The sequence below is a fragment of the Bos grunniens genome, chromosome 27 (genome assembly GCF_055505025.1).
Source record: "Bos grunniens cultivar Pamir isolate PY7600 chromosome 27, Bosgru_T2T1.0, whole genome shotgun sequence".
Taxonomy (NCBI): domain Eukaryota; kingdom Metazoa; phylum Chordata; class Mammalia; order Artiodactyla; family Bovidae; genus Bos; species Bos grunniens.
This window is the reverse complement of record NC_141191.1, coordinates 18,124,785-18,150,057: the sequence shown is the minus strand read 5'-3', so window position 1 is coordinate 18,150,057 and position 25,273 is coordinate 18,124,785. Positions and strand designations below refer to the sequence as shown.

The window sequence follows — 25,273 nt, the reverse complement described above, 5'->3', positions numbered from 1 at the left end:
CTTGGCAGTCATCTTAACTTTCAATGTTCTAAGTTAACGGTATTGTTTACAATCTTTGTAGACTTTATATTCTGACACGATTCCAGAAGATGCCTTTCCTGGGAAGCTGATCATGCAGGTCTCTGCGACGGATGCAGATATCCGTTCCAATGCTGAAATTACTTACACATTATTTGGTCCAGGTGCAGAAAAATTCAAACTAAATCCAGACACAGGTAAAGGTGGAATTTGGGCAAAACAGATTCTGTTTCAACAAAGTCACATATTCAGGTGGTTTTGGATCACACAGATGATTTGAAATTGTATTTTGTTCTTGTAAATTTTACTCTCCTACTATAAAAATGGCATCGTTTAGAAAGGTAAGGAATAATTAACTGTAAACTTTATGGTGAGATAAAAAGTTAACAGCAGCAATATCACCTACTTGAATCAAGGATTTAACATTTATAAGTTTTTTATATCACCTTCTTTAAAAAAGGAAAACAACTCAGAAGTTAAAGTATATCGAGCTTTCTGCTTTATCAACTTTCCATATAGTTTGTTTTATTGAACTTGTGACCATAAATTTATAATTCAGAATATTAATTAAAATGATTAATGATATTTTACCTATTTTTAAACCTCTAAGATTGTATTTCTCTTCGAATTTATATTTTGTTAAAATTGGGGATCAAGTAACAGTTTTCTATTAAGCTTGCCCCCAAATTAATTACAGACATTTGAATCTAATTTTTGAGTCAATTAAAAAATACCTTGAACTTGGTAAATTGGCAACTCTTCTGCTTTTTGACGCTGTATATAATACAAGAGACCCCAGCCTGGAGATCTTTATGGCTTAGAGCTCTTTATGGCTTAGAGCTGGCCCCTAGCAGGGTTTGACAACCTCCAACTCAGAGGGCTCCCCCAGCTGTTGACTCTGTCACCGACAAAATTATTCTCCAGAGAAAGGCCATTATTCGGATTTTATAAATGTAAGAGGAAGAAGCATGTCTGCTAGCAGTTACATCTTCACTTTCAAGTGAGCACCTGGGTATTTGTTTGTTTTTAGGGGAACTGAAAACATCAGCCCCCCTTGATCGCGAGGAGCAAGCAGCTTACCATCTTCTCGTCAAGGCCACCGATGGAGGGGGAAGGTTCTGCCAAGCTAGCGTTGTGCTTACATTAGAGGACGTGAATGATAACGCCCCCGAGTTCTCTGCTGATCCCTACACCATCACCGTGTTTGAAAACACAGAGCCGGGCACACTCCTGACCAGAGTGCAGGCCACGGACGCGGATGCAGGTATAGCCCGGAAGATGCTCTTGTCTTCAGACTGTGGCCTGAGGGGCTGTTTTAAAACACATTCATCCCCTTCCACGTACCTAACCTGATGCATGTTGAGTAACTCACTGTTGTTGTTGTGTTAGCATTGGGATTTCCTCCGTGGCCCAGTGGTTAAGACTTCCCTTGCCAATATAGGGGGTGTGGGTTAGATCCCTGTTTGGGAAGTTAAGATCCTGTACGCCTTGTGGCCAAAAAACCAAAACATAAACTATATTGTAGCAGATTCAGTAAAGACTTTAAAACTGGTGCATATCAAAAAAACAAAACTTAAAATGTGTTGGCATTAAAAATTGAATGAAATCTTCAGAATAAGGAACTCATTTTTCATGAATATTCAAAATCTCAAAATTGTTCACGGTGAACTTACTGTGATGCCTCTAAAATTCTAGCCTGTGATAACTGATTTTTATATCCCATTGAATTAATTAATAAAGGGTTATTTTTTGGTGAATAAAGCATTTGTGACAAAGAGATTTAGTATCATAGGAACATAACAGAAGCAAACAGTATATTGTTTTAGTTTTACAGATCTTTCAAGTTTTTTTTTGGAGAAAGTAAGACTCTAGGATATATATTCATAGCATTTTGATAGCAGAGAATAGAAATAACTTCTTTGGTCATTCCTATACTGAAGAGTTAGAATATCAAATATATTAATTTTCAAATAAATGTTTGTCACTGAAGCTAAGTAGTAAGTAGGCTTTATTTTTAAAGATCTGGGTTTTTAGAACATAAGTTCCTATATAATATGGTCTTAAAAAAAGTCAAATGAGGCCGCCGGGAGGACCAGGAGGATGAGCGCTGAGCACGGACAGCTGCAGTAGTCTGGGGGCCGGCGCGGCCGGAGTCCTGGGGACAAGAAGTCCAGAAGGCGCAGCCGGCGCAAAGAAACCTACTCCATGTACATCTATAAGGTGCTGAAGCAGGTGCACCCCGACATCAGCATCTCCTCCAAGGCCATGAGCATCATGAACTCGTTCGTGAACGATCTGTTTGAGCGGCTGGCCGGTGAGGCCGCCTGGCTGGCCCAGTACTCAGGCCGAACCACACTGACGTCCCGGGAGGTCCAGACGGCCGTGCGTCTGCTGCTGCCTGGGGAGCTGGCCAAGCATGCTGTGTCCGAGGGCACCAAGGCCGTGACCAAGTACACCAGCTCCAAGTGAGCCGGGGCCCGACCTTAATAAAGGCTGCACTGCTTAAAAAAAAAAAAGTCAAATGAGTATGAAATTATATTTGTTTTAACTCAGTGAATCTTTCATTTAAAAGTTACATTTTAAAGATCGTAGTCAACAAGAATTTTTAAATAATATATATTAGCATTTTCCCTTTTCATATGTATGCTACATGTATTTTTTAAATTTATTTTTTAATTGAAGGATAATTACTTTACAGATTTTGTTGTTCTCTGTCAAACATCAACATGAAACAGCCATAGGTATACATATTTTTAAGTAGCATGCTTACATTTCTTGAAATAAAGCATTCTGACATGATGTGGTGTCTTGACAGGACTGAATCGGAAAATCTCCTACTCACTGCTTAACTCCGCTGATGGGCAGTTCTCCATTAATGAATTATCTGGAATCATTCAGTTAGAAAAGCCTTTGGATAGAGAACTCCAGGCAGTATACACTCTGACTTTGAAAGCTGTGGATCACGGTTTGCCCAGAAGGTTGACAGCTACCGGCACCATTGTCATATCTGTTTTGGATATAAATGACAACCCGCCCGTGTTTGAATACCGTGAATATGGTGCCACGGTGTCTGAGGATATTCTCATTGGGACTGAAGTTCTCCAAGTGTACGCAGCGAGTCGGGACATTGAAGCAAATGCAGAAATCACCTACTCTATCATAAGTGGGAATGAACACGGAAAATTCAGCATCGACTCTAAAACAGGTAACCTACCACTACGAATGTGAGGAAGCCCTTATACTGCCAGAAAGTCTAGATTGCTCAGCAGTTTACTGGTACAAAGACAGGTCATATGTTGTCAGTAGATACCCTAAAAAAGAGAAGACTCAAGTTTCGTTTGTGTTGTTATCTGAAGTGGGATTCACAGTGGGATTCATTTAGAAAGCTTTAAAACTATAGATCTATACCGGAGAAGGCAATGGCACCCCACTCCAGTACTCTTGCCTGGAAAATCCCATGGATGGAGGAGCCTGGTAGGCTGCAGTCCATGGGGTCGCTAGGAGTCGGACATGACTGAGCGACTTCACTTTCACTTTTCCCTTTCATGCATTGGAGAAGGAAATGGCAGCCCACTCCAGTGTTCTTGCCTGGAGAATCCCAGGGATGGGGGAGCCTGGTGGCTGCCATCTATGGGGTCACACAGAGTCGGACACGACTGAAGTGACTTAGCATAGCATAGCATAGCATAGCATAGTTCTACACACTAAAATCATTTCTGGCTTGTCTGTTATAGATATGAGCAAATTTAAGGAGAAAATTAAAGCATCATACTCTAGTAATTTAGTAAAGATATAAGATGTAATAAATCAGTAAAGATAAAGAGTAGAAAATAGTAGAAAATTTTGCATAATGGCCCCTTGTGGATCTCATATGAAATAGCTTCCCAAGTGAAACAGGAGTTGTGACCTCTTTGATCTTAGATTCAGTAGGGGCACCTGATAATTCATTAAATTGACTTCTTCATTATGCTAGCTGTGTACAACTGACAAATACCTGGACTGAGTTCCTTAGTGAGGGAATGCCAGGGGGGTCACAAGTCAGTGGAGCTCTTGACTCTGGCTGCATAAATACTTTTGTAGTCTTGTTAACCTGTCGACTAAAATAGCTATAAGGAAGTTGCTCTCTCCATTCAAACTGTGTTTAATTGTATGTGACTATTTCAGATGAAGGGTAGGTGTGTGATGACGCGATCTTAAAATGTATTTTTAGCACATATAAAATTGTTATTTTTAGGACTCTTTAAGTAGGATAGACTGTAAGGAGGTTAAAAAGAAACACCTTGAAAGACATTAAAGGAATTATTAAATCAAAAAGGGATTTAAAAAAATGATAGAATGTAAACAAAGAGTTATTCAAGAGATTTTTAAAAAGGATACGAATTTCTGTAGAAGTAGGAGAAGAAAAAGAAAATGAAAAGCCAAAGATAGTTTTTATGTTTTCTTTCTGTTCTATTAAAGTCTGTAGTAAACTGTCATTTAGAAGAGATAAGAAATGTAATCATTTTTATAACAGGGATATGGTGAGTACTGAGCAATTTAAGTTTAAAAGCAATTTAAATATTCCAAAGAATATCAGGAAAGTAAAAGCAATAAAGTTCCCAGGATGAGCCAATTCCTGTTTTAATTATTGAATTAAGAAATTAGAAAACATACGTAAGTGATAAGTAAACTCTTGAAGATTTCAGTCATAGGAGGAGAAAGTGGTGGCATTTTAAAGCACTGGAAGTAACTCTGATTTTCTACTCAGGAGCCATATTTATCATTGAGAACCTGGACTATGAAAGCTCTCATGAGTACTATCTGACTGTGGAGGCCACTGACGGAGGCAGCCCGTCACTGAGTGATGTTGCCACCGTGAGCATCAATGTGACAGACATCAACGACAATGCCCCAGTGTTCAGCCAAGACACCTACACGGCAGTCGTCAGCGAGGACGCTGTTCTCGAACAGTCTGTCATTACGGTGTGTATCTTTCCCTCTGCAGTTTTCTTCTGAGTCTTTGCAAGAATTTTTCTAGGGATTTATCCAGTTTTCTTATTGTTGCTGCTGTTGTTTTAATTCTGTTTGTCTGTTTGTTTATTTCTGGCTGTGCCGGGTCATTGTTGCTGTTTAGAGTTTCTCTTGTTGTGGAGAGTGGGGGTACTCTATCAGTTGCAGAGCACAGACTCTAGGGCTTCTGTAGTTGCAACACGTCAGCTCCGCAGTTGTGACTCCTGGGCTCTGGAGCACAGCTCAGTAGCTATGGCACACAGGCTTAGTTGCTCCGTGGCATGTGGGATCCTCCCAGACCAGGGATCAGACTCGTGTGTCCTGCACTGGCAGGCGTATTCTTTCCGGCTGAGCTACCAGGGACGCTCTCATCCAATTCTTAGAGTGGGCTTCCTTGAAAATAATTGGAAGATGAGGAAATGTCTCTTATTAACCCAGTTACTGGCTCTATTATAAGTAACTGCTGTTGATACCAGAAATTAGCTCAATAGACTTCTGTCACTTCCTCATCTGTCTCCTAAACAGGAGTGTGATGTTTTCTAGGTTATGGCAGATGATGCTGACGGACCTTCAAACAGCCACATCCACTATGCGATTATAGATGGCAACCAGGGAAGTCCGTTTACAATCGACCCTGCTAGAGGAGAAGTGAAGGTGACCAAACTTCTAGACCGGGAAACAGTAAGTGGAGAAATGAAATTGTTTACAGATTATCAAATAAATAGATGGAAGTGCCAACATTTTGGGAGATGTCGAAAGAACCAGCCTTGTTCTCAGGAAGTGACAAGCAGAATGTAAATACCTGAAAAGCAATTACAGTATGAAGATCTCTGGAATATGTGATTTGTTTCATACTTGTGGAGTTTAGAGAATAAAATTGTGTATTTAGGATGAAACTGCTGTTGGTACCAAGTGTCTTGAGACACTTCGCAGAGCTAGAATCTGGGTTTTACATAACAGCAGAGATTTGGGAGACGCTAGTGTTGAGAGGAGGGAATTCCCCATGAGGAACTGGCAGAAGGAAGAATGGAGAAAGGCAGTCACAGGGTGTATTTAGGAGATTTTATTCAGTTGTGTTGGAGGAGAGCTTACAGACAAGTGAGGGAGAGGAGATACATCAGGTGTTTTAGGAACAGATTTCAGGCCACAGACAAAGCCAGGATGCTAGGTTCAGGCTTGCACTGTGGGCATTAGGTAGTCACCGATGTCTGTGTGCCCAAGTGTGGCAGCACAGGGGGATGGTCTCTGAGGACCAGGCCCGCGGGAGGTCTGAGTGTCGTGAGGGGGTAGGAGGACCAGTGACAGTCATTACAAGGCGACAGGAGCCCTACTGGGGACAGCAAGCAGTGACACGTGAGTGACGAGACAAATGCGGACGCTTGGCAGAGGAAGAGTGAGGACCACAGAGCTGAGCCGTGGCCCGCCACGGAGAGCGGAGGTGGCTGATGCCTTGGTGCTGTTCAGGCTTGCCGTGACTGAGGAGTGCCATTAAAGGAGCCCACAGGGAATAGACTTGGCACTGGGGAGAGGTGCTCGAATGTGGTTTTGGGTGTGCTGATCTGTCAAGGAAAGTGGCATACTCAGTCAGTAAAATTGTTCAGCCGGTTTGGGGCCACTTTAGTCCAACTTGAGACTTGAAAGCTGGAAATACAGAAAAGGCATGTGCTTCTGGAGATGATCATGGAAGTGATCTGAGGTTTGGAGGTAAATGTGAGCGAATGAGGAGAGAGGCAAGCCCTCCCTCCCTGTCTCCATCCCTCCACCGATCCACCCATCTACTTATTTACTCACCCTCTCTCACAGACAGGAGGGGAGCTGCCACAGAGGCGATGAAGGGAAGAAGTGAAAGAGCCTTCATTCAGGGAATTAGAAGGGCATCGGGGGTAAGGCAGACTGTGATTTCAGAAGAATAGTGGGCACATCCAAGTTGAAAGGCGTTTGGGGAGATAGTGCTGAGATACTTCATAAAATCTCCATTCTTTAATTCCTTTTCTGACCCGTTATTTTTGAGCAGGGACTTTGCAAGAGATTGGGAAGCATGACCATTAACGCTTAGGATTGCAGTGCTGCTGGGCAGAACAAAAGTTAGTGTTTTTGACTTGAAACCAACTTCTCAAAACCTTGAGTAAACTCATGTCCATTGTGAGGTGGCAGGTGAGTTCCCCAGGCAGAGTCGCCCTCTCCTGTGGGCATGTGGGCATGTCTCGCAGGACTGGTACTTCACAGCACGTCCTCCAGGGTGCAGCCAGCCTCCTGGCCTCTTCACTGCTTCCTCTGAAAGAGAGACCTTAAAAGGAGCTGTCCTAGAAAAGCAGCCACCCCACTTAAGTCACCTTTTCTAGTAGGAAGTCACAAAGAGAAGGGTCTTGGGCGATTCAGGCAGGTGACGGCAATCCAAGTGCAACGTTGATGGGGAAGATGAGCTGGAGAGTCCTGAGCATTGAGAATGAGTGAGCCCTCAAGGGCCGGAGACAGCTAGATGTGTGTCTGCTTCTAGCTGAGAGTCGCACTGGGGCAGAGGGAAGGTTGCACTCTTTGACACGTGTGCACGTTTTTTCTCATCATTTGTGTTCCTTTTCTGTCTTAATTTCTGTTAATAGATCGGCACGTTTTCAAAGTTAGAACACCTTAACAGAGCAAGTACGTTTTTGAGAGGCACCTGAGATCCTCCTCCGTGTTAGTAACTTTTTCTGTCGGGCAGACACATTCCCTTCTGCAGGTGGCTTGTGGCCATGCCCCTGTGTGAGATTAGGGAATCGCCCGCCTGCAGGGCTCAGGGGACGGAGACCCTCAGATCTGCCCCTCTGGGGGTGTCAGAAGCACGCTTGAGACTGAACCCTGTTCTTTGGTCTTGTGGAAACGGACACGCTTCTCTTTGTGTTTTCCCCAACAAGATTTCAGGCTACACGCTCACCGTGCAGGCCTCTGACAATGGCAGTCCCCCCAGAGTCACCACGACCACCGTGAACATCGACGTGTCTGATGTTAACGACAACGCCCCCGTCTTCTCCAGGGAGAACTACAGCCTGATCATCCAGGTGACTGTGGGTCCTGGGCTCCTGGAATACGTCCTGTTGAAATGTGTGCTCTCACGGGGCTCGATTGTTCGTTCAAAATAGCTTTCCTTTTCCAAAGACGGCTTTTGAGAAAAATGGGAAGGGTGACATTACAGGGCTCTCGGTCAGTACTGAAAGATGAGCCATTTCCAAAATGCTTTCGTCTTTGTTTTTTTTGGCTTTGGTTTTTAAGTTAGGCTCAGTAGCTTGGTTCTTAACCTTACCTTCTGCCCTGCGTTTCCTCCTTGCCCCACTCAGACCCTCCCACTCCTCCGCCAAGCACCTCTCCCCTCCCCAGTCTCTCTACACACCCCCTCCCCTCCAGTCCCCCCTTCCCCGCCCATTCTCCCTACCCTTCTTGCCAGCACCACCAGCCCCTCTCCCCTCTCCTCCTTCCGAATGAAGCAGCGATGTCTGTCTGCTGTAAATGCCCTGTTGTAGAGAGCTTGCGCGGCGTCTTGTTGACAGCTGTGTGGTTCTCTTCCCTTCTGCAGGAGAACAAGCCCATGGGGTTCAGCGTGCTGCAGCTGGTGGTGACGGACAGGGACTCCTCCCACAACGGCCCCCCCTTCTTCTTCAGCATCGTGAGCGGGAACGAAGAGGGGGCGTTTGAAGTCAACCAGCAGGGAGCCCTCCTGACGGCGGCCACCATAAATAGGAAAGTGAAGGATCATTACTTACTGCATGTTAAGGTATTCACGCCTTTCTTCATGGTTTTTTTTTTTTTTTTTTTCTTTTTTTGAGGACTCATAGAAAAGAGCCACTGCGGTGATCTATCTTCTCATGGGTAAACAGCTTATGCCTCTTGAGAAGACAAAACTGCAAAACTGAATTAGAATTACAGTCTGGTTTTCTTTTTTTTGGTCAGATCTTCATTTTTATCCCATAGCACTTGGCAAGGGCATATTTATTTATTTGGTTGCTTTATCATAGACCTTCCCAGCTGGCGCTAATGGTAAAGAACCCGCCTGCCAATCCAGGAAACATAAGAGATGCGGATTTGATCGCCTGGGTTGGGAAGATCCCCTGGAGGAGGGCATGGCAGCCCATTCCAGAATTCTTGCCTGGAGAATCCCCATGGACAGAGGAGCCTGGCAGGCTACAGTCTATGGGGTCACAAAGAGTCAGACACACCTCAAGTGACTTAGCACACACTTTAGCGTAGATGTTGCTGGAGCTAAGTTTCAGCATGAATCAGTGAAAGGGCCAGAAAGAAGTATTTATCTTGTGGTTTCTTTCAACAACCCGTACATGCCAGAACTGTACACGATTAATTTTACCACTTGGTCACTGCTATTAACAATCTCTTTCCTATGAATTCAAGCATCATACCCCCAATTCCACTGTGACCAATTAACATAGCTACTCTGAAAAAGCTTTCTACCCTGTCCCTTGATAATGCTTCTCACACAAAGAATTAAGTATCTATCAGTTGGTCACGTTTTAGAACTTGAGCAGTGTAAATATATTTGTATTAAGAAGTTGTGAACGATGACACAGACGAAGGTGATTTTTCCCCCCTTTCCCCGCAGGTGGCAGACAATGGAAAGCCTCAGCTGTCGTCTCTGACGTATATTGACATCAGGGTCATTGAAGAGAGTGTCTATCCTCCGGCGATCCTGCCGCTGGAGATTTTCATCACTGCTTTTGGAGAGGAGTACTCGGGCGGCGTCATCGGGAAGATCCACGCCACTGATCAAGACGTGTACGACACGTTAACCTACAGCCTCGACCCGCAGATGGACAGCCTCTTCTCTGTGTCCAGCACGGGGGGCAAGCTGATCGCGCACAAGAAGCTGGACATAGGGCAGTACCTCCTCAACGTGAGCGTGACGGACGGCAAGTTCACCACCGCGGCCGACATCACGGTGCAGGTCAGACAGGTGACGCAGGAGATGCTCAACCAGACGGTCGCCGTCCGCTTCGCCAACCTCACCCCGGAGGAGTTCGTCGGCGACTACTGGCGCAACTTCCAGCGAGCTCTGCGGAACATCCTGGGCGTGAGGAGGAACGACATTCAGATCGTCAGCTTGCAGCCCGCCGAGCCTCACCCGCACCTGGACGTCTTGCTGTTTGTAGAGAGGTCGGGTGTCGCCCACGTTTCCACCAGACAGCTCCTGCAGAAGATCAACTCTTCCGTGTCAGATGTCGAGGAGATCATCGGTGTGAGGATCCTGGAGGTGTTCCGGAAGCTGTGTGCGGGCCTCGACTGCCCCTGGAAGTTCTGTGACGAGAAGGTGTCCGTGGACGAGAGTGTGATGTCAACGCACAGCACGGCCAGGCTGAGCTTTGTGACCCCACGCCACCGGCGGACGGCCGTGTGCCTCTGCAGAGGTAACGCACGCGGGGGTGGACATGGGCGTGCGGGCCGCTTCATGTCACAGCCTTCGATGGTGACACAGTAAAGATCTGTTTTCTTGAAATTCCTGTTCATTAGCTCTCCCTCTCCCCTCTTTTTTTTTTAACAAAGAAGGAAAATGCCCACTTGTACATCATGGATGTGAAGACAATCCGTGCCCTGAAGGATCGGAATGTGTCACTGACCCCAGAGAGGAGACCTATACCTGCATCTGTCCAGGTGGCAAGTCTGGTCAGTGCCCAGGTGAGAGGTTCAATTAAGAATAAAAGAGGGAAAAATTGTAAAAGTGTTAGTCCCTCAGTCGTGTCTGACCCTTTGCGACCCCATGGACTGTAGCCCCCCAGGCTCCTCTGTCCATGGGATTCTCCAGGCAAGAATACTGAAGTGGGTTGCCATTTCTTTCTCCAGGCGATATTTCCTAATCAGGGATCGAATTCAGGTCTTCTGAACTGCAGGCAGATTCTTTCCCATCTGAGCCACCAGGGATGAAATGACATCTAACTATTTAAATTGCCGTTTTTATGGCTACTTGTGAAAGTTGTCTTTTCATTTGTTCATGGCCTGGTAGCACTTCCTCTTCAGGGATTGGCCAATTCATGCTGTCTGCTCGATTGTATGGATTATTTGTCTGTTTCTCATTTTTAATGGATGGAACTCTGTATAATTTTGAGCATTAACATTATTTACGTGTTAACAGACCCCACTGTCTGTCTGTCACTGGTCTTTTGTTTAATTTTTATTTTCTCATTTGTGATTAATTTTACAAAATAGTTTTCATCTCTGGATTGATTCTGGTTTCATCGTTTTTGTAAAATATGAATTGTTTTACGTCTTGCTTGAGAACATTTGGCAAACCACCTTGAGGCTACGTATTTTTCTAAATTGTTTTCTAATGATTTTTTAATGGATATTTCATATGTGGATCTCTTATTTATCTTAGAATTCATTTCTCTGTGTTTTACAGTAGTCTGACTTATTCGCTGCAAATGGAGATCCAGTTTTGCTGTTGCTGTTTTTGAAACAAATAGACATTTCCCATTGAGTTGAATTTTATACTGTAAAATCTTAGATCCAAAACTTGAATTGGGGCATGGTGGTGGTGCGATAACATATAAATATGCTTAAACTTGTTCTGATTTATTTCTTCTCTTTGTGATTCCCAGGGAGTGCATCCGTAACATTTACTGGAAACAGCTTTGTGAAATATCGTCTAATGGAGAATGAAAACAAGTTAGAGATGAAGCTGACCATGAGGCTTCGAACGTACTCTGCCCACGCGGTTGTCATGTATGCTCGAGGGACCGACTACAGCATCTTGGAGGTGAGTGTTTGTGCATATTTGTATCTGAGCTTGTGGGAGACTTTAAAAGTATAAATTCCATTGTATATTCAGATGGCCCATTTTTTAAAAGAATAAGATAAGCTACATGAAATGATTGAGTTCTTCCTTTAAATGATTCATTGATACCAACACATAAGTTCTGTGGGATGAAAGGCTGTTTTTGCTCTACAGTAACATAGACATTCGGAGAAGGCAATGGCAACCCACTCCAGTACTCTTGCCTGGAAAATGGTAGGCTGAAGTCCATGGGGTTGCTAAGAGTCAGACACGACTGAGCGACTTCACTTTCACTTTTCACTTTTATGCATTGGAGAAGGAAATGGCAACCCACTCCAGTATTCTTGCTTCGAGAATCCCAGGAACGGGGGAGCCTGGTGGGCTGCTGTCTATGGGGTCGCACAGAGTCAGTCGGACACGACTGAAACGACTTAGCAGCAGCAGCAGCAACATAGACATTTATTTCTGTTTTTTACAAACATTTTCAGGTTCTTATGACCATTACATTCAAACTCTGATATTAATCTTACTAATATGGAGAGTTTATGGAAAGGTCCTACATACACTTGAAGAGATGATCAGCTTACCTTCTCTCTTTTTTTTTTAATCAAGAGTGATTCGTTTTTGGCTTTAAACAAAATCTGATGCTCTTCTGTTGTTCGGTTAGCAGTTGTCAGTCACTTACACAATGCCTTTAGGTTACGTAGTTGGAACTTTGATATCCCTGAGAGGCCTGTTTTTATTATTTGTACAGTAAACCAAGAAGCACGTGTTCTATGGTACTTAAATGTGAGGCCTTGGGTTTCCCTGGTAGCTCAGCTGGTAAAGAATCTGCCTGCATTGCGGGAGACCTGGGTTCGATCCCCGAGTCAGGAAGATCCCCTGGAGAAGGGAAAAGCTACCTTCTCCAATATTTCTTGCCTGGAGAATTCCATGGACAGAGAAGCCTGGCAGGCTACTCTGCCAAAGAGTCGGACACAACTAAGCGACTTTCCCTTTCATCCCTACTTGCTGCCTTCAGGCGGCAGACCCAGCCCCTCCTTTAGACGCGTGATCCGAGGCTGGGCTCGACGATTCCGCGAGAATAACACGCACAGTGATTGTCTCTGTCGCAGATCCACAACGGGAGGCTGCAGTACAAGTTCGACTGTGGCAGCGGCCCCGGCATTGTCTCGGTGCAGAGCATCCAGGTCAACGACGGGCTGTGGCACGCCGTGTCCCTGGAGGTGAACGGGAACTACGCCAGGCTGGTTCTGGATCAGGTCCACACCGCCTCGGGCACAGCCCCGGGGACACTGAAAACCCTCAACCTCGACAGCCATGTGTATTTTGGGGGCCACGTCCGCCAGCAGGGCTCGCGGCACGGACGGAGCCCCCAGGTGGGCAATGGTTTCCGGGGCTGCATGGACTCCATTTACCTGAACGGGCAGGAGCTGCCCTTAAACAACAGACCCAGGAGCTACGCACACATTGAGGAGTCGGTGGATGTGTCTCCCGGGTGCTTGCTGACGGCGACGGAGGACTGCTCGAGCAGCCCCTGCCAGAACGGGGGCGTCTGCCACCCCGCCCCGACAGGAGGTAAGCCTCACACCAGAGCCTCCCCTAAGTGATCCGTCCACGTGTGTGCACTGGGGCGAGGCCTCCCAGCGTTTCTGCTTTTCTTCTTCGTGTGCAGTTTGGTCACATACTGCAGCCGGTGTAAGAGAAGCTCGAGTGGAGCTGGGTTTAGGGTTCATCCTGGGAGTGGCTGGAGGGGTCAGTTTCTCTCCCACTGAGCAGTGGCCTCACTACATTGCGTTTCCAGACGTGTGTCATTCTGCACTCTAGCCTCAGGAAACCACGGCTGACCCTGAATGCCTTTCCAGCCATAAGGACTCCAACCAGGGGGTTGGAATTGGTTCCACATAGTTCTCCCTAAGCCTCCTTTTACCCGCCGGCCCAGTGAGGGGCCTGCCAGCCTTGCTCACTCGAGATGGAGGTGGGAGTGTGGTTTTCCAGAAGGCCTTGGGCCCCCTTGGGTAAGTTAGGATGACCTTGATCGAGTCACGAGTTCCCTCTTCAGTCCTTCGTATTTGTTGATACCAGCGGTGAAAGGTTTGGTAATGCAGACAGCTTTGTGCCCAGAGGGTATAGGGGATCGAATAGGATTTACAAGTCTTAGAGAGCCAAATTTTCACTTAAACGTAAAAACCAATACCCTGAGACTTCTCTTTCTGAGTTACTGAGTGATAGTACTTTGGGTTCCCGTTTGCCGGTTTAGGTTATTACTGCAAATGCAATACCTTGTACGTTGGGACCTACTGCGAGGTGAGCGTCAACCCGTGTTCCTCCAACCCCTGCCTGTACGGCGGCACCTGCATTGTGGACAACGGAGACTTCATCTGCCAGTGCAGAGGACTGTACTCTGGTCAGAGGTGCGTAGGTTTGCCCAGACTCCATCACTCACTGCAGCAGTCGCACTTCCGGTGTCGTCGTGTGTGCGTGCAGTGTCCACATTCACTTGCTCCTGTAGGTACAGAAAAAACACTGGGTTTTTATGCTTACTTTTCCCTTGTCCTTCAGGTGCCAGCTCAGCCCCTACTGCAAAGATGAACCTTGTAAAAACGGCGGAACGTGTTTTGACAGTTTGGATGGTGCTGTCTGTCAGTGTGACTCAGGTTTTAGGGGAGAAAGGTAACTGACTTCTTTCAAGATCTGTGTTTGCAGCTCTCTGTAGGGTCACAGTGATTGGCAGATGCGACAAAACTTCAGTAATTTGGACTGTGTTGCTTTAGAATTTGAATTCAGAGCTCATGGTGACTCTTTGTATAATTTATCTTTTCATTCTTTAAAAAAAAATATTGAAAAAAAAAAATACTGAACAAGTGAACATGATATAATGCTTGGAGTACTATATGCTTTGAATATAAAATGCTTCTATATTTTAAAAATGTTATTTATAAACAAGGAACATATGGGTACTTGCAGGAAGTAACTGGAAACAGTAAGATTGTTTTTTTTAAAAACAGATGCTCATGGGGTTGTTACCTATCTATAAGATAGATGACTTTTTTTTCATTGTTTATGTAGCATCTAAAACATTTCTCAACTCTTTAGGTATCTTTTGTGAGCCTTGCATAGTCTGAGAGGTGATCATTATTTTTGATGAAGAATATGAGGCACTAAAGATGCCTCTTGTCGACTTTGAATGAAATGGTTTTCAGTTCCAGGGACCATTTCACCTTAGACTTTCCCCCAGGTTCAGTTTAAAAACTTGGTGCTTGTTACATACAAGTGCCTAGTGCTATACATCTAGAAAAGCCTTCACCTGCCCCTTTTGTTAGAAGGCTTGAAGTGTGACCTGCCTGCAGGGATTCACATAACGTTTTGTTCTCGTAGTAATTCTGAATTTCACCGTCAGTCACGTGGTTTTCATTCATTAATCTACTTGTATCTTAGTCAGTACTCAATATAGTTGACAAAAATGTCCCAGTAATCAAAATTGTAATGCCAGGTGAGTATAGGGGTGTTAGAGGAGGATGCATTTTGTTAGAGGAGGAAGGGTTTGAGCGGTGACGGGAGGACCCACACAGGTGCCAGAGATGCCCACTGGGAAGGGGAGGGGAGGAGGGGGCTTGAGGGGACTTTCCTGTGGGCGATTCTGTAAGGGTGAGGAGCTAAGGAGGGTTTTCAACATGGAGAAACATCTAAAAATGAAAAACAGAGAGTTTTCTGGCCTTTCACATGCTGTATGGAGCAGTCATAGTCCCCTGTGGGAAAGTTATTGGAGAAATTTAATCCAGCCCTCTTGGAATACATTTATTAGCATGCACTTGTCTAAATCTCTGGATCAGAAATAGAGACAGACTGACGTTTAGCCAATGAGTTTGAGTCAGTCGTCTGTTGAATCCTTAGAAAAATGGCAGCTAAACATTGACGTGACATGTTTATCTCTCAGGTGTACAGGGTGTAAACTCAAACGAGTCATTCCTCCACGAAGGATTTTTGTGTAGTTATTGTTGATAGTGTGTTTTGGCTGTTCTACGTCTGGGTCAGTGTTGCTAAGTCACTTCAGTCGTGTCTGACTCTGCGACCCCATGGACTATAGCCTGCCAGGTTCCTCTGTCCATGGGATGCTCCAGGCAAGAATACTGGAGTGGGCTGCCATGCCCTCCTCCAGGGGATCTTCCCCAGCCAGGGATGGAACCCGTGTCTCCTGCGCTGGCAGGTGGGTTCTTTACCATTAGTGCCACCTGGGAAGCCCCGGTCAGTGTTGGCTGAGTCTTAACTAGGAAGGGATGAATAGCCTTTAGTCTCTATGATGCTGCCAAGGCCTCTCCTAACCCTGGGCTATCTCGGCAGGTGTCAGAGCGACGTGGACGAATGTGCTGGCAACCCCTGCCGGAACGGGGCCCTCTGTGAGAACACGCACGGCTCCTACCACTGCAACTGCAGCCACGAGTACAAGGGGAAACACTGCGAAGACGTGGCCCCCAACCAGTACGTGTCGACCCCCTGGAACATCGGCCTGGCCGAGGGGATCGGCATCGTCGTCTTCATCACAGGCATCTTTCTGCTGGTGCTGGTGTTCGTCTTCTGCCGCAAGATGATCAGTCGGAAGAAGAAACCCCAGCCCGAACCCGAGGACAAACACTTGGGACCCAGCGCGGCTTTCTTGCAAAGACCGTATTTCGATTCCAAGCTGAATAAGAACATTTACTCCGACATACCACCCCAGGTGCCTGTGCGGCCCATCTCCTACACCCCAAGCATTCCCAGTGACTCTCGAAACAACCTTGACCGCAACTCATTTGAAGGGTCAGCTATACCCGAGCACCCAGAGTTCAGCACCTTCAACCCCGAGTCCATGCATGGACACCGGAAAGCTGTGGCCGTCTGCAGCGTGGCCCCAAACCTGCCTCCCCCGCCGCCTTCAAACTCTCCTTCTGACAGCGATTCCATCCAGAAACCTAGCTGGGACTTCGACTATGATAGTAAGAATGGTTTTCTTCTTTTCGATAAAATGTCTCTGACCTCGCGGCAGTGTAGCATCTTTGTTAGTGATGAACGTGCCCAGACTCCACAGAGCTCTGGTACGACTGGGAACCTTTTCCTGGCTTCGCATCTCTGACCGAGCACTGTGGCCACGATGTTGCTTTAATTTAGGAATTGAATCTAGTTGTGTTCCATTCATCTGGAAAGATCATTTTGTTTTTGTAATTGATCTGGATTCTCAACTCTAATTGGTGGGGGGATTTTTATGACGAAAAATTGGGAGGGCATTTGCATGATAGGATTTTTTTTTTTTCTCAGATGTGGCTGGAAGAAGCGACAATATTTAAGTGGCCTGACGTCTATTGGATGCCTAGAAAAAGCTATATATTACCATTTTCAAATAAAATTTTAATTCCCCATGTTGTCTGATAGTCTCCCCCACAGGCCGGTTTATTGAGAATTTCTATTCTTATGAGTCTGCAAGCTGTATTTGTAGGTTTTGTATTTAGTATCTTGTTCTGTTTTGGAGATGTTTCTTTTCTTTTCTTTTTCTTTCAATGTTCTTTCATTGAATAAATCCCAGGCAGTCCACGGGTCAGGATACAGCAGGGAAGAAAAGAGAGTCTCCTGCCTTCATGGCATGTAACTCTTTTGTCTGTCATCTCCTTTTAGCTAAAGTAGTGGATCTTGATCCTTGTCTCTCCAAAAAGCCGTTGGAGGAGAAGCCATCTCAGCCGTACAGCGCCCGGGAAAGCCTGTCCGAAGTGCACTCCCTGAGCTCCTTCCAGTCGGAGTCTTGCGATGACAATGGTGAGTAAACACGCATCCGCAGTGCTCACCGTCCGCAGCCCCACTCATGTGACACAGGACAGGGACATAGTCGCTGATTCCATCTCAGACGGTCTTCACACTCACGTCAGACCACAGTTACACAGCCTTGCATGAACATCCGCCGGGGACAATGTTGCAAACATCCTTCATGCTTAGGAATTGGAACGGTAGTGACTGGTCATACTAAGAAAGAAAACGTAACTGATTGAAAGATAAGCTCTGTCTGATGGGTTAGTTCTGCAGCGACCTTTCTTCCGTGACAGTGAATGCTATAGAAGTTATGTGGATTTTTAAAAAAAAAACACCTCGTACCAGCTTCCTTGAGCACACCTGCGTTGCACACACGCTCGCACCCCCACGGCCCTAAGAGGAGATGCGATAGTCTGACATGGGCAACTTGAGCAGCACCTGTGATTGTTACAAGGTTCTATTTGTCTCTCCCCACCGACTCCTTTGCGGCCTCAGCTCCCATTTGGATCAGAGCGTACTGACTGAGAGCGCAGTTTAAGAGATTGCTAGTAAGTTGGATTATATTTCTAATGAAGAAGGTTTGACAGTGGGATCTTTGCTGCCAGTTTTGTTTCTTTGAGGGTGAATGGCGTTGATAAGCAGCTTTACCATATTAGCACATACCAGTAGAGAAAACTGTCAGTATCCAGAAACCCAATAAAGTGAGTTTTTAGTGGAAATTTTTGAATGTCAGAATTAGTTTGATTGTAATTTTTTTGCATAAAAATGCCATGTGTAAACAGTTTATTGATAGAAGGAAATAACCCACTAATAATTATTTGATTGTTTGTAAACCCAGAGTAGGTAGTCCATAATACACTGCAGAGACCATTTCGAAACTAAGGATGGCCATATGTATGTTCTATTCATTCCTGAGTCATTTCAAGCATGTTATATATGATATGAAGGTGCAACAGTGTTTATTATTTAGCGATAAAGTATTTGGACAGAGCTCTGCTTATCAAACCAACAACAAAGTAGAATTCTTTCTTTCATTAGGTTTAATTCTAAAACATTATAGAGTTGCCAGTTTACATAATCATTTATATCTTTGTCCTTAAATGCTCTTCATAAATCTCAGAATTTTGCCAGTATTTTCTTTTTTTTCCTAGGTTTTTTTTTCTTTTAACTGAAACATCATTCTTCTTAATAGTCTTAGATACTTTTAGTAAGCTATGGTCAAACTAGTTATGAAAATTAATTGCCAGATAATACAAGGTGAGAAAAAATATATTATCCAGGAGTGTCTTTATTTTAATCTTTATCATAATTTTAATCATTATGAATCATAAATTTGAAGCCTGTATTAAGAGTATATTTAAGTCATATTTCTAGTTTTCTAAGGCTGTTGTAATAGATTACATAGTGGCTTAAGACAAGATAGATTTGTTATAGGTCTGCAGTTTAGAAGTGTGACGCTTGTCTCAGCAGGCTGAAATTAAGATATCAGCAGGACTGTCTCCTTTCTGGAGACGCCAGAGGAGAGACCCTGTCCTGTACCTTTTCCAGCTTCTAGAACCTCCCCACATTCCATGGCTCATGGACTCCCATCTGTCAAAGACAGCAGCACTGCTCCTCACCGGTCTGTCTGCTGCAGTCCTAGCTCTCCAACCACAGCTGGGAAAGTTTCTCCCCTTAAGAACTCTTGCCATTACATGGGGGCTGCACAGATCATGCAGGGGAGTCTCTTCATCTCAGGCTCTTTAACTTCATCACATTAGCAAAGTCCCTTTGGCCAAGGATGGTAACTTGTTCCCAGGGCGAGGATGTGGCCTTTTCAGAGGGCCATCCTTCTGCCTGTTACATGCACACTTATTTATCTTGGCATAAATACTTTGAAACAGTTTGATACAGGAATGAAAAGGGGATTTACACAGGAAACAGCCAGGCAGACAGTCTGCGTTTCTCTGCTGGTATGTTAGCTCACCAGCTGTTAACTCGTCTGCAGAGACAGGAAAATTGGGGTGGGAGTACAGAGAACAGATACAAAGCCATTTTTGTATTCATATTGCATATTTTACCTTATTATGCAGCTCTTAATTTTTTTCCTGCAAACAATGTATGAGTGTATTAAATGGACCTAGAAAATTGGCTTAGCCAAGTATTTGACTCTTTGAATGTGAAAGCTTTTGCCCATGGGATGTTAAAATCAGGGTTGTTGTGTCCTGACTTGATTCATAATTGTAATTGTAAAACAAATTTATGGCTGAAAGTTATTTTCCTAAATTACAGTATAATATGGTTACTCTTTATTCCTTTGATTAATGATAACAAATATATAACTTGATTGGAAAAACCTGAGACATATAAGGAACAAGTGCAAAGATCATACATAATTATATAGCTATGTTTCGAGTATTTACGTCATTAAACTATGAGGTAGAAACTGTATAGTATGCAGACATCATATTTAATGCAGGTTCCTGACTCACTGAAGGTCTTTCTAATTTACTGCTCTTGTGCCTTTTCACAAGCTTCCATAGTGACTGTAATACACCTTGTCAATGCTGTCGTTGACATGGTGACTGAAGAAGGTATAGTTGTGTGTGTGTTCTGTGTTCGTGTTCACAGTGACTGTCCCTGGAGTGGTGTGCTTTTGCTGTTGTAGTGTTGTACAAAGTCCTTATGTGATGGTTCTGAAGAGGTTGAATACTTTTATGCTATGCAGGTGTGTCCATTCATAATCCAGAGGTATTACAAAATATCATTATGTATGTATGTTACGTATGTTACCTATGTCTGTGGTCTTTGTTACTTTTTTGTGGTTCACAGTGAATTTACACAGTTGCCAGAAGTCACCCATAGGGTCTTGACAACTGCCTTTACATGGAACAGTATGAAGAAATTAAAAGTAATTCTATCTAAAAAAATGTTTTAATATAGAAAATTCTCTTCGTGTGAATAGGAGTAAAACTAAGTATAACACAGCTTTTATAATTGCCTATACCTGAGTCTTCCCTTTTGTATTTTCCCTGGTATGGTTGAGGAAAATTGTAGAACATGATAGAGGGCAATATTTTTATATTTGGTTGAGTAAAAATCATTTTCTAGGAAGCTTTATCTGTTCAAAATTTTAAGAAATTCCTGCCTTAAATTATTTCAAATTAGCCCTCCATCAGTGCACTGGAATTCAAGCTATCACATGCAAAGTGCACAGGTATTTTCAGACTAGAAATCAGATCACTGTAGGGCTTGTGAAAAGCTTAATCGTTAGGCCTTAACTCCAAGATTTCTGATTGAGCAAATCTGGTTGGGGCCCTGAGAATGCACATTTCTAACAAGCCAGCCCCCAGTTGATTCTGATGTTGCTGATTTAAGAACCACACTTGGAGAACCACTGGCCTAGACCACTGGGGCCCACGAAGCTTAGGGAATCCTTTCTGCTGGGACAACAAATAGGTTTGCTGAGACATGGGTAAGAGAAGGATGGTTTCAAGCCAAGTTTGATGGGTGCAGCTTACTCATTTCGGTTACTGGCGAGTCTTACACTTAGTTTCCAGGAAGTTACCTTGTCTTCACTTGGTGTATCAGAAGGGGATCTATATTTTGTCTACTGAACCTTAGTTCTCCCATGATGGAACCCTAATATTTATATAATATATTGACTGAGTTTAAAGAAACAGAATTCGAATAGTTCTTTCATGGTAATCTCTTTCATTGAAAAATGTCTTTGACATATTAAATATAAATTGAGTTTAAAATGGAAAACTAAGAATAATGGAATGGCTGTTTAGTAAACAGAAGTTGTCAATCCTCTTTTTGGAAAGAAACTACCACATTTTTAGCAGGCTTTTTAGAATAGTTCCAGAGGTAAATGTTAGCTAAATACTGGCTTACTCATGTTTTAGAAATCACAACAATTTTTTCAGTTTTTGATTTAAATTCCTAGAAGAGAACCGTCAACCAAATCTTATTTGTTCCAAGTTACTTTATCACTGGGTTTTCAAGAGCATCATTGAATGCACAGAAAGCATGGGTCTACTTTAGAAAATTACTTGTCATTTATTTCACAATAAGAATTACAATGATAGTCAATGGTTAGTGCTTGACCTACATTATGTGATTTAATCCTCATAATAACTAAGGGATTTCCACCTCCATTTCGAAGAGAAGAGCCTGAAGCTTAGCCAGGGTAAGCAGCCTGCCCTGCGGTCACGTGATTCACGTTGACTTTGCCCCATGCAGAGTTCTGTGTGCAAAACAAGGACTCCAGGAGAGGGAGAGGCCAGACAGATTTGGGTGGGCTCAGGGTTAAGGTCAGCTGATGGTGTCTCTAAGGAAAGGTGGACAATGTGAATATAAAATCATGTTCACCCAGGGCAAGGTCTGGTGAGGTTTTCTCTTAGCTGTTCATCAGTATCTAAGTGTGTTTGTGGTTTCTCTGAATTACGGACATGTGAAGGCTATATTGTGCCGTAAACTTTGTGTCTGTCATGTAGCTATAGCTTATGTATTTTGCATTATCACCTAAGCAACCTGATGTTACCCAGCGTTAGGAAAAAAAAATGATTTTATAATCTTTCTCAGTAACATGAGGGGGTTATTTAAATTCCTTATCAGTTTACATTTTATTAGAGCCTTATAGACTCCATTTCAATTACTCCTCACAAAATTTTGTGTTTTCAGGAGTAGCTTAACAGAAACAAGGGAAAGTAAAATCCTGCCCGAATTTCCTGGCCACATCCCTAGTTCATCATCCCTCATCTTCTCCCTCCACTCCCACGTCCCATTTTATTTGTGCTACACAAATTTCTCACCATTTGGGATTTTCGTAGATAATGGCATAGAAGGCACAGTACATGGCTGGCTGGGCCTTAATAAAACAGTTTATATTGTGTTATGGACTTATCTTTATTGCCTTTTCAGCCGTCTTTCTCTTTTAATTACAAGTGTTTTCTTTTCTCTCTACTCTGCAACCAAAAGAGTCTTTGGCTGCTCCTGACCTCAGCAAATCAAGAGGTGACTTATGCATGCCAGTTGTTCATTCATTTTTCACTAAACACATGGGCGGAGACTTGACCCAGTGCTGACTTGCTGCACGTGTCTGCACCGTAACTGCTGCCTCCTCGTTCGCGGCCTGCATTCTAAATGTGCCTGCCTCACCTTCACTGGCTGCCAAAGGATTTCAAAAATCCTGGGGTGGGGGGCTACCCCCAAATTGGAAGGGTTTTTTTTTTTTTTTAATAATTATACCTTTATATAGTTGAAAATGACCCTTAGTCCTTTTTAAAGAAACAAAATTACTGTAGTTTATCAAAAATTGTATTACATTTGTCAATGTTTAATTGCCTTTCATTTGATTTTGAGGCATGCTTTGCTGTGTTACTAAATTAATATAATTTATTGTCTTTCTGAGGACTCATGGAAAATAGTACAATTGTAACATTAAGTTTATGACATTCTAAAGGAAATTTATTTTTAAAATTTTGCATGCTAAGTGATTACTTTTATTATCTGAAAGACACATTCGTTGGTATCTTTTTTTAATGACAAGTAGTGCAGATCAGGTGACATTCTTGAGCCGCCTTTCTGCAAGGACAAAATTTCTTTATCAAGGTCCTAAGGCTGAACTAACACTCTTCTTCATAGAGGGCAGAGGGTTTTCAATGACTGCAGGAAGCTGAAAGGATGATTGGAATCGTTTGAAGAAAAGTGCATGTCCTCTAGGCGCTAGCATACTGCTGCTTCTGTTAAAAACTTAACGTTTCTTTGAAAGTTAGGTACTTACCTAAAACTGTAAGTCCTCATTTCAGGAGCAGAGCCTAACTCATAGAGGGTCTCAGAAGCGGCGCGGGAGGGGAGGGGGTCAAAGCAGGGACCGAGGCTTCCCCCGATGGTGGCCCTCGGTGCGCGGGACGGATGCCTTTGCGCCTGTGCGTGCTGCATACACTGGGCCCTTTGCCGCGGGGCACACGCTGGGGAGGAAAACACGTTGACATCTGGTTTTCTTTTCCAACAAGGGTATCACTGGGATACGTCGGATTGGATGCCCAGCGTTCCTCTGCCGGACATCCAGGAATTCCCCAATTACGAGGTAATCGACGAGCAGACCCCCCTGTACTCTGCCGATCCCAACGCCATCGATACGGACTATTACCCCGGAGGCTACGACATCGAGAGTGACTTTCCGCCCCCTCCAGAGGACTTCCCCGGCGCGGACGAGCTCCCGCCCCTGCCCCCCGAGTTCAGCGACCAGTTCGAATCCATACACCCGCCCAGGGACGCGCCGGCCGCGGGGAGCCCGGGCTCCGCCTCCCGAGGCCGGCAGAGGTTCCACCCGAACCAGTACCTGCCCAGCTTCTATGCCGTGGACCTGTCCGAACCTCAGAAAGCCGGCGCTGGCGACGGCAGCGCCCGCAGAGAACCCTACGCCCCCTACCCTGCGGGGTACCCCAGGACCTTTGAAGCCCCCGCCGTGGAAAGCCTGCCGCTGTCGGTGTACGCCTCCACGGCGTCCTGCTCCGACGTGTCTGCTTGCTGCGAAGCCGAGTCGGAGGTCATGATGAGTGACTACGAGAGCGGAGACGACGGCCCCTTCGAGGAGGTGACGGTCCCTCCGCTGGACTCGCAGCAGCACACGGAGGTCTGACCCCGCAGACTCGCCCCCCGCCCCCACCCCCCCAAGTGCCTGAACCCCAGCGAACCTAGAGCGATCCCTGCAGCGGATGCCCTGCCCTGCACCGTTCTCTGCAGCAGCGCTTGCGCCCCTTCTTCTGGGGAGCCGCCCCCGGGCATGGCTGCACTGAACCCCCACCCGCGCCTCCTGACCTGTCCGCCATCGCCAGTGTCCTGACCTACTGTTGTCGGATGCGGTTGACGTCTGCCGCACCATTTCCAGACTTTATTTTTTTTTGTATTTACATTTGTCCCGTGTTAAAACAATGAAGCGAAAATCAGCTCTCCTCTCTCTCGTTAGCATGATTCATGTATTTATATAGATTTGATTATTTTAATTTTCCTTTTTTTTTTGTAAATTTTATGTACAGATTTGATTTTTCATAGTTTTCCCCTAGATTTTCAAGATAACTTCGTGCATTTTGTTTTTGACCGGATTTTGGTGGTGTTCGTGTCATTTACCTAGCACCCTGATTTTTTTTTTTTTTTAATATAACCAGGGTTTCACTCTGTCCTTTTCAGCTGAAGTAGGACATTTCATTCATACATTTCAGTATAGTCATTCATTTCCAGCTGTACATAGGATGAGGACAGATCTGATCCATGAACATGTCTTAAATAAATGGGTTGCTGTATTTTAGGATTATAAACATTTTTCATTATTGGAAAGTGTAATGAGGACCTTCTGCAGAATCGTTTAGAACCAAAACCACCATGACACAATTTTTATAGTGTCTGTATATTTGTGATGCAAGGTCTTGTAAAGGTTTTTACTGAAAACTACCATTAACCAGTCTTTCTTACTGACAATAAATTATTAATAAAATACTTTAGCTTTGCTGCCTGTTTTTTCCTCCGTATTTATACTCCTGTTCAGGATTCGGTTAATGAATTGAGAAAGAAGGGTGGATGGACATAGAGGGATAGCTTTTTTGGCTTAAATGTGAAAAGTCTCTCCCAGCTATCAAAACCAGACTGTACTTACAGATGTTGCCACTAGGTGGCAGTATATGGCCACGTGATACCGCTCAAAACTATAGGTATAGAGGAATAGCACTTTTTTTTTTAAGCACTCATAATAAA

General features: G+C 44.4%; 2 protein-coding genes across 10 annotated transcripts in view; both read left to right on the top strand.

Moving 5' to 3' along the window:
• FAT1 (FAT atypical cadherin 1) overlaps nucleotides 1-25,018 on the top strand; it is a 125,998-nt gene extending 100,980 nt beyond the window's left edge. For 4 of the 9 annotated variants that reach the window (XM_086380148.1, XM_086380150.1, XM_086380149.1 and 1 more), the window contains 17 exons: nucleotides 62-215; nucleotides 1,049-1,282; nucleotides 2,834-3,223; nucleotides 4,766-4,980; nucleotides 5,551-5,688; nucleotides 7,902-8,045; nucleotides 8,558-8,755; nucleotides 9,596-10,397; nucleotides 10,534-10,665; nucleotides 11,586-11,743; nucleotides 12,877-13,339; nucleotides 14,022-14,175; nucleotides 14,324-14,434; nucleotides 16,103-16,734; nucleotides 17,408-17,545; nucleotides 22,499-22,534; nucleotides 23,536-25,018. In XM_086380148.1, coding sequence (XP_086236274.1) covers nucleotides 62-215; nucleotides 1,049-1,282; nucleotides 2,834-3,223; nucleotides 4,766-4,980; nucleotides 5,551-5,688; nucleotides 7,902-8,045; nucleotides 8,558-8,755; nucleotides 9,596-10,397; nucleotides 10,534-10,665; nucleotides 11,586-11,743; nucleotides 12,877-13,339; nucleotides 14,022-14,175; nucleotides 14,324-14,434; nucleotides 16,103-16,734; nucleotides 17,408-17,545; nucleotides 22,499-22,534; nucleotides 23,536-24,164 — 4,728 coding nt within the window. In that variant the 3' untranslated portion in view covers nucleotides 24,165-25,018. Of the gene's footprint in view, nucleotides 1-61; nucleotides 216-1,048; nucleotides 1,283-2,833; nucleotides 3,224-4,765; nucleotides 4,981-5,550; nucleotides 5,689-7,901; nucleotides 8,046-8,557; nucleotides 8,756-9,595; nucleotides 10,398-10,533; nucleotides 10,666-11,585; nucleotides 11,744-12,876; nucleotides 13,340-14,021; nucleotides 14,176-14,323; nucleotides 14,435-16,102; nucleotides 16,735-17,407; nucleotides 17,546-18,031; nucleotides 18,085-22,498; nucleotides 22,535-23,535 lie in introns of all 9 variants that reach the window. The other 5 variants (XR_015156156.1, XR_015156155.1, XM_086380153.1 and 2 more) reach the window with 5 other exon arrangements.
• On the top strand, nucleotides 1,295-2,534 carry LOC147343599 (histone H2B type 2-K1). The gene has a single exon (XM_086380156.1). It carries the CDS (start codon nucleotides 2,224-2,226, stop codon nucleotides 2,485-2,487), a length of 264 nt encoding a protein of 87 aa, XP_086236282.1. The 5' UTR covers nucleotides 1,295-2,223; the 3' UTR covers nucleotides 2,488-2,534.
• Nucleotides 25,019-25,273: the final 255 nt, after the last annotated feature.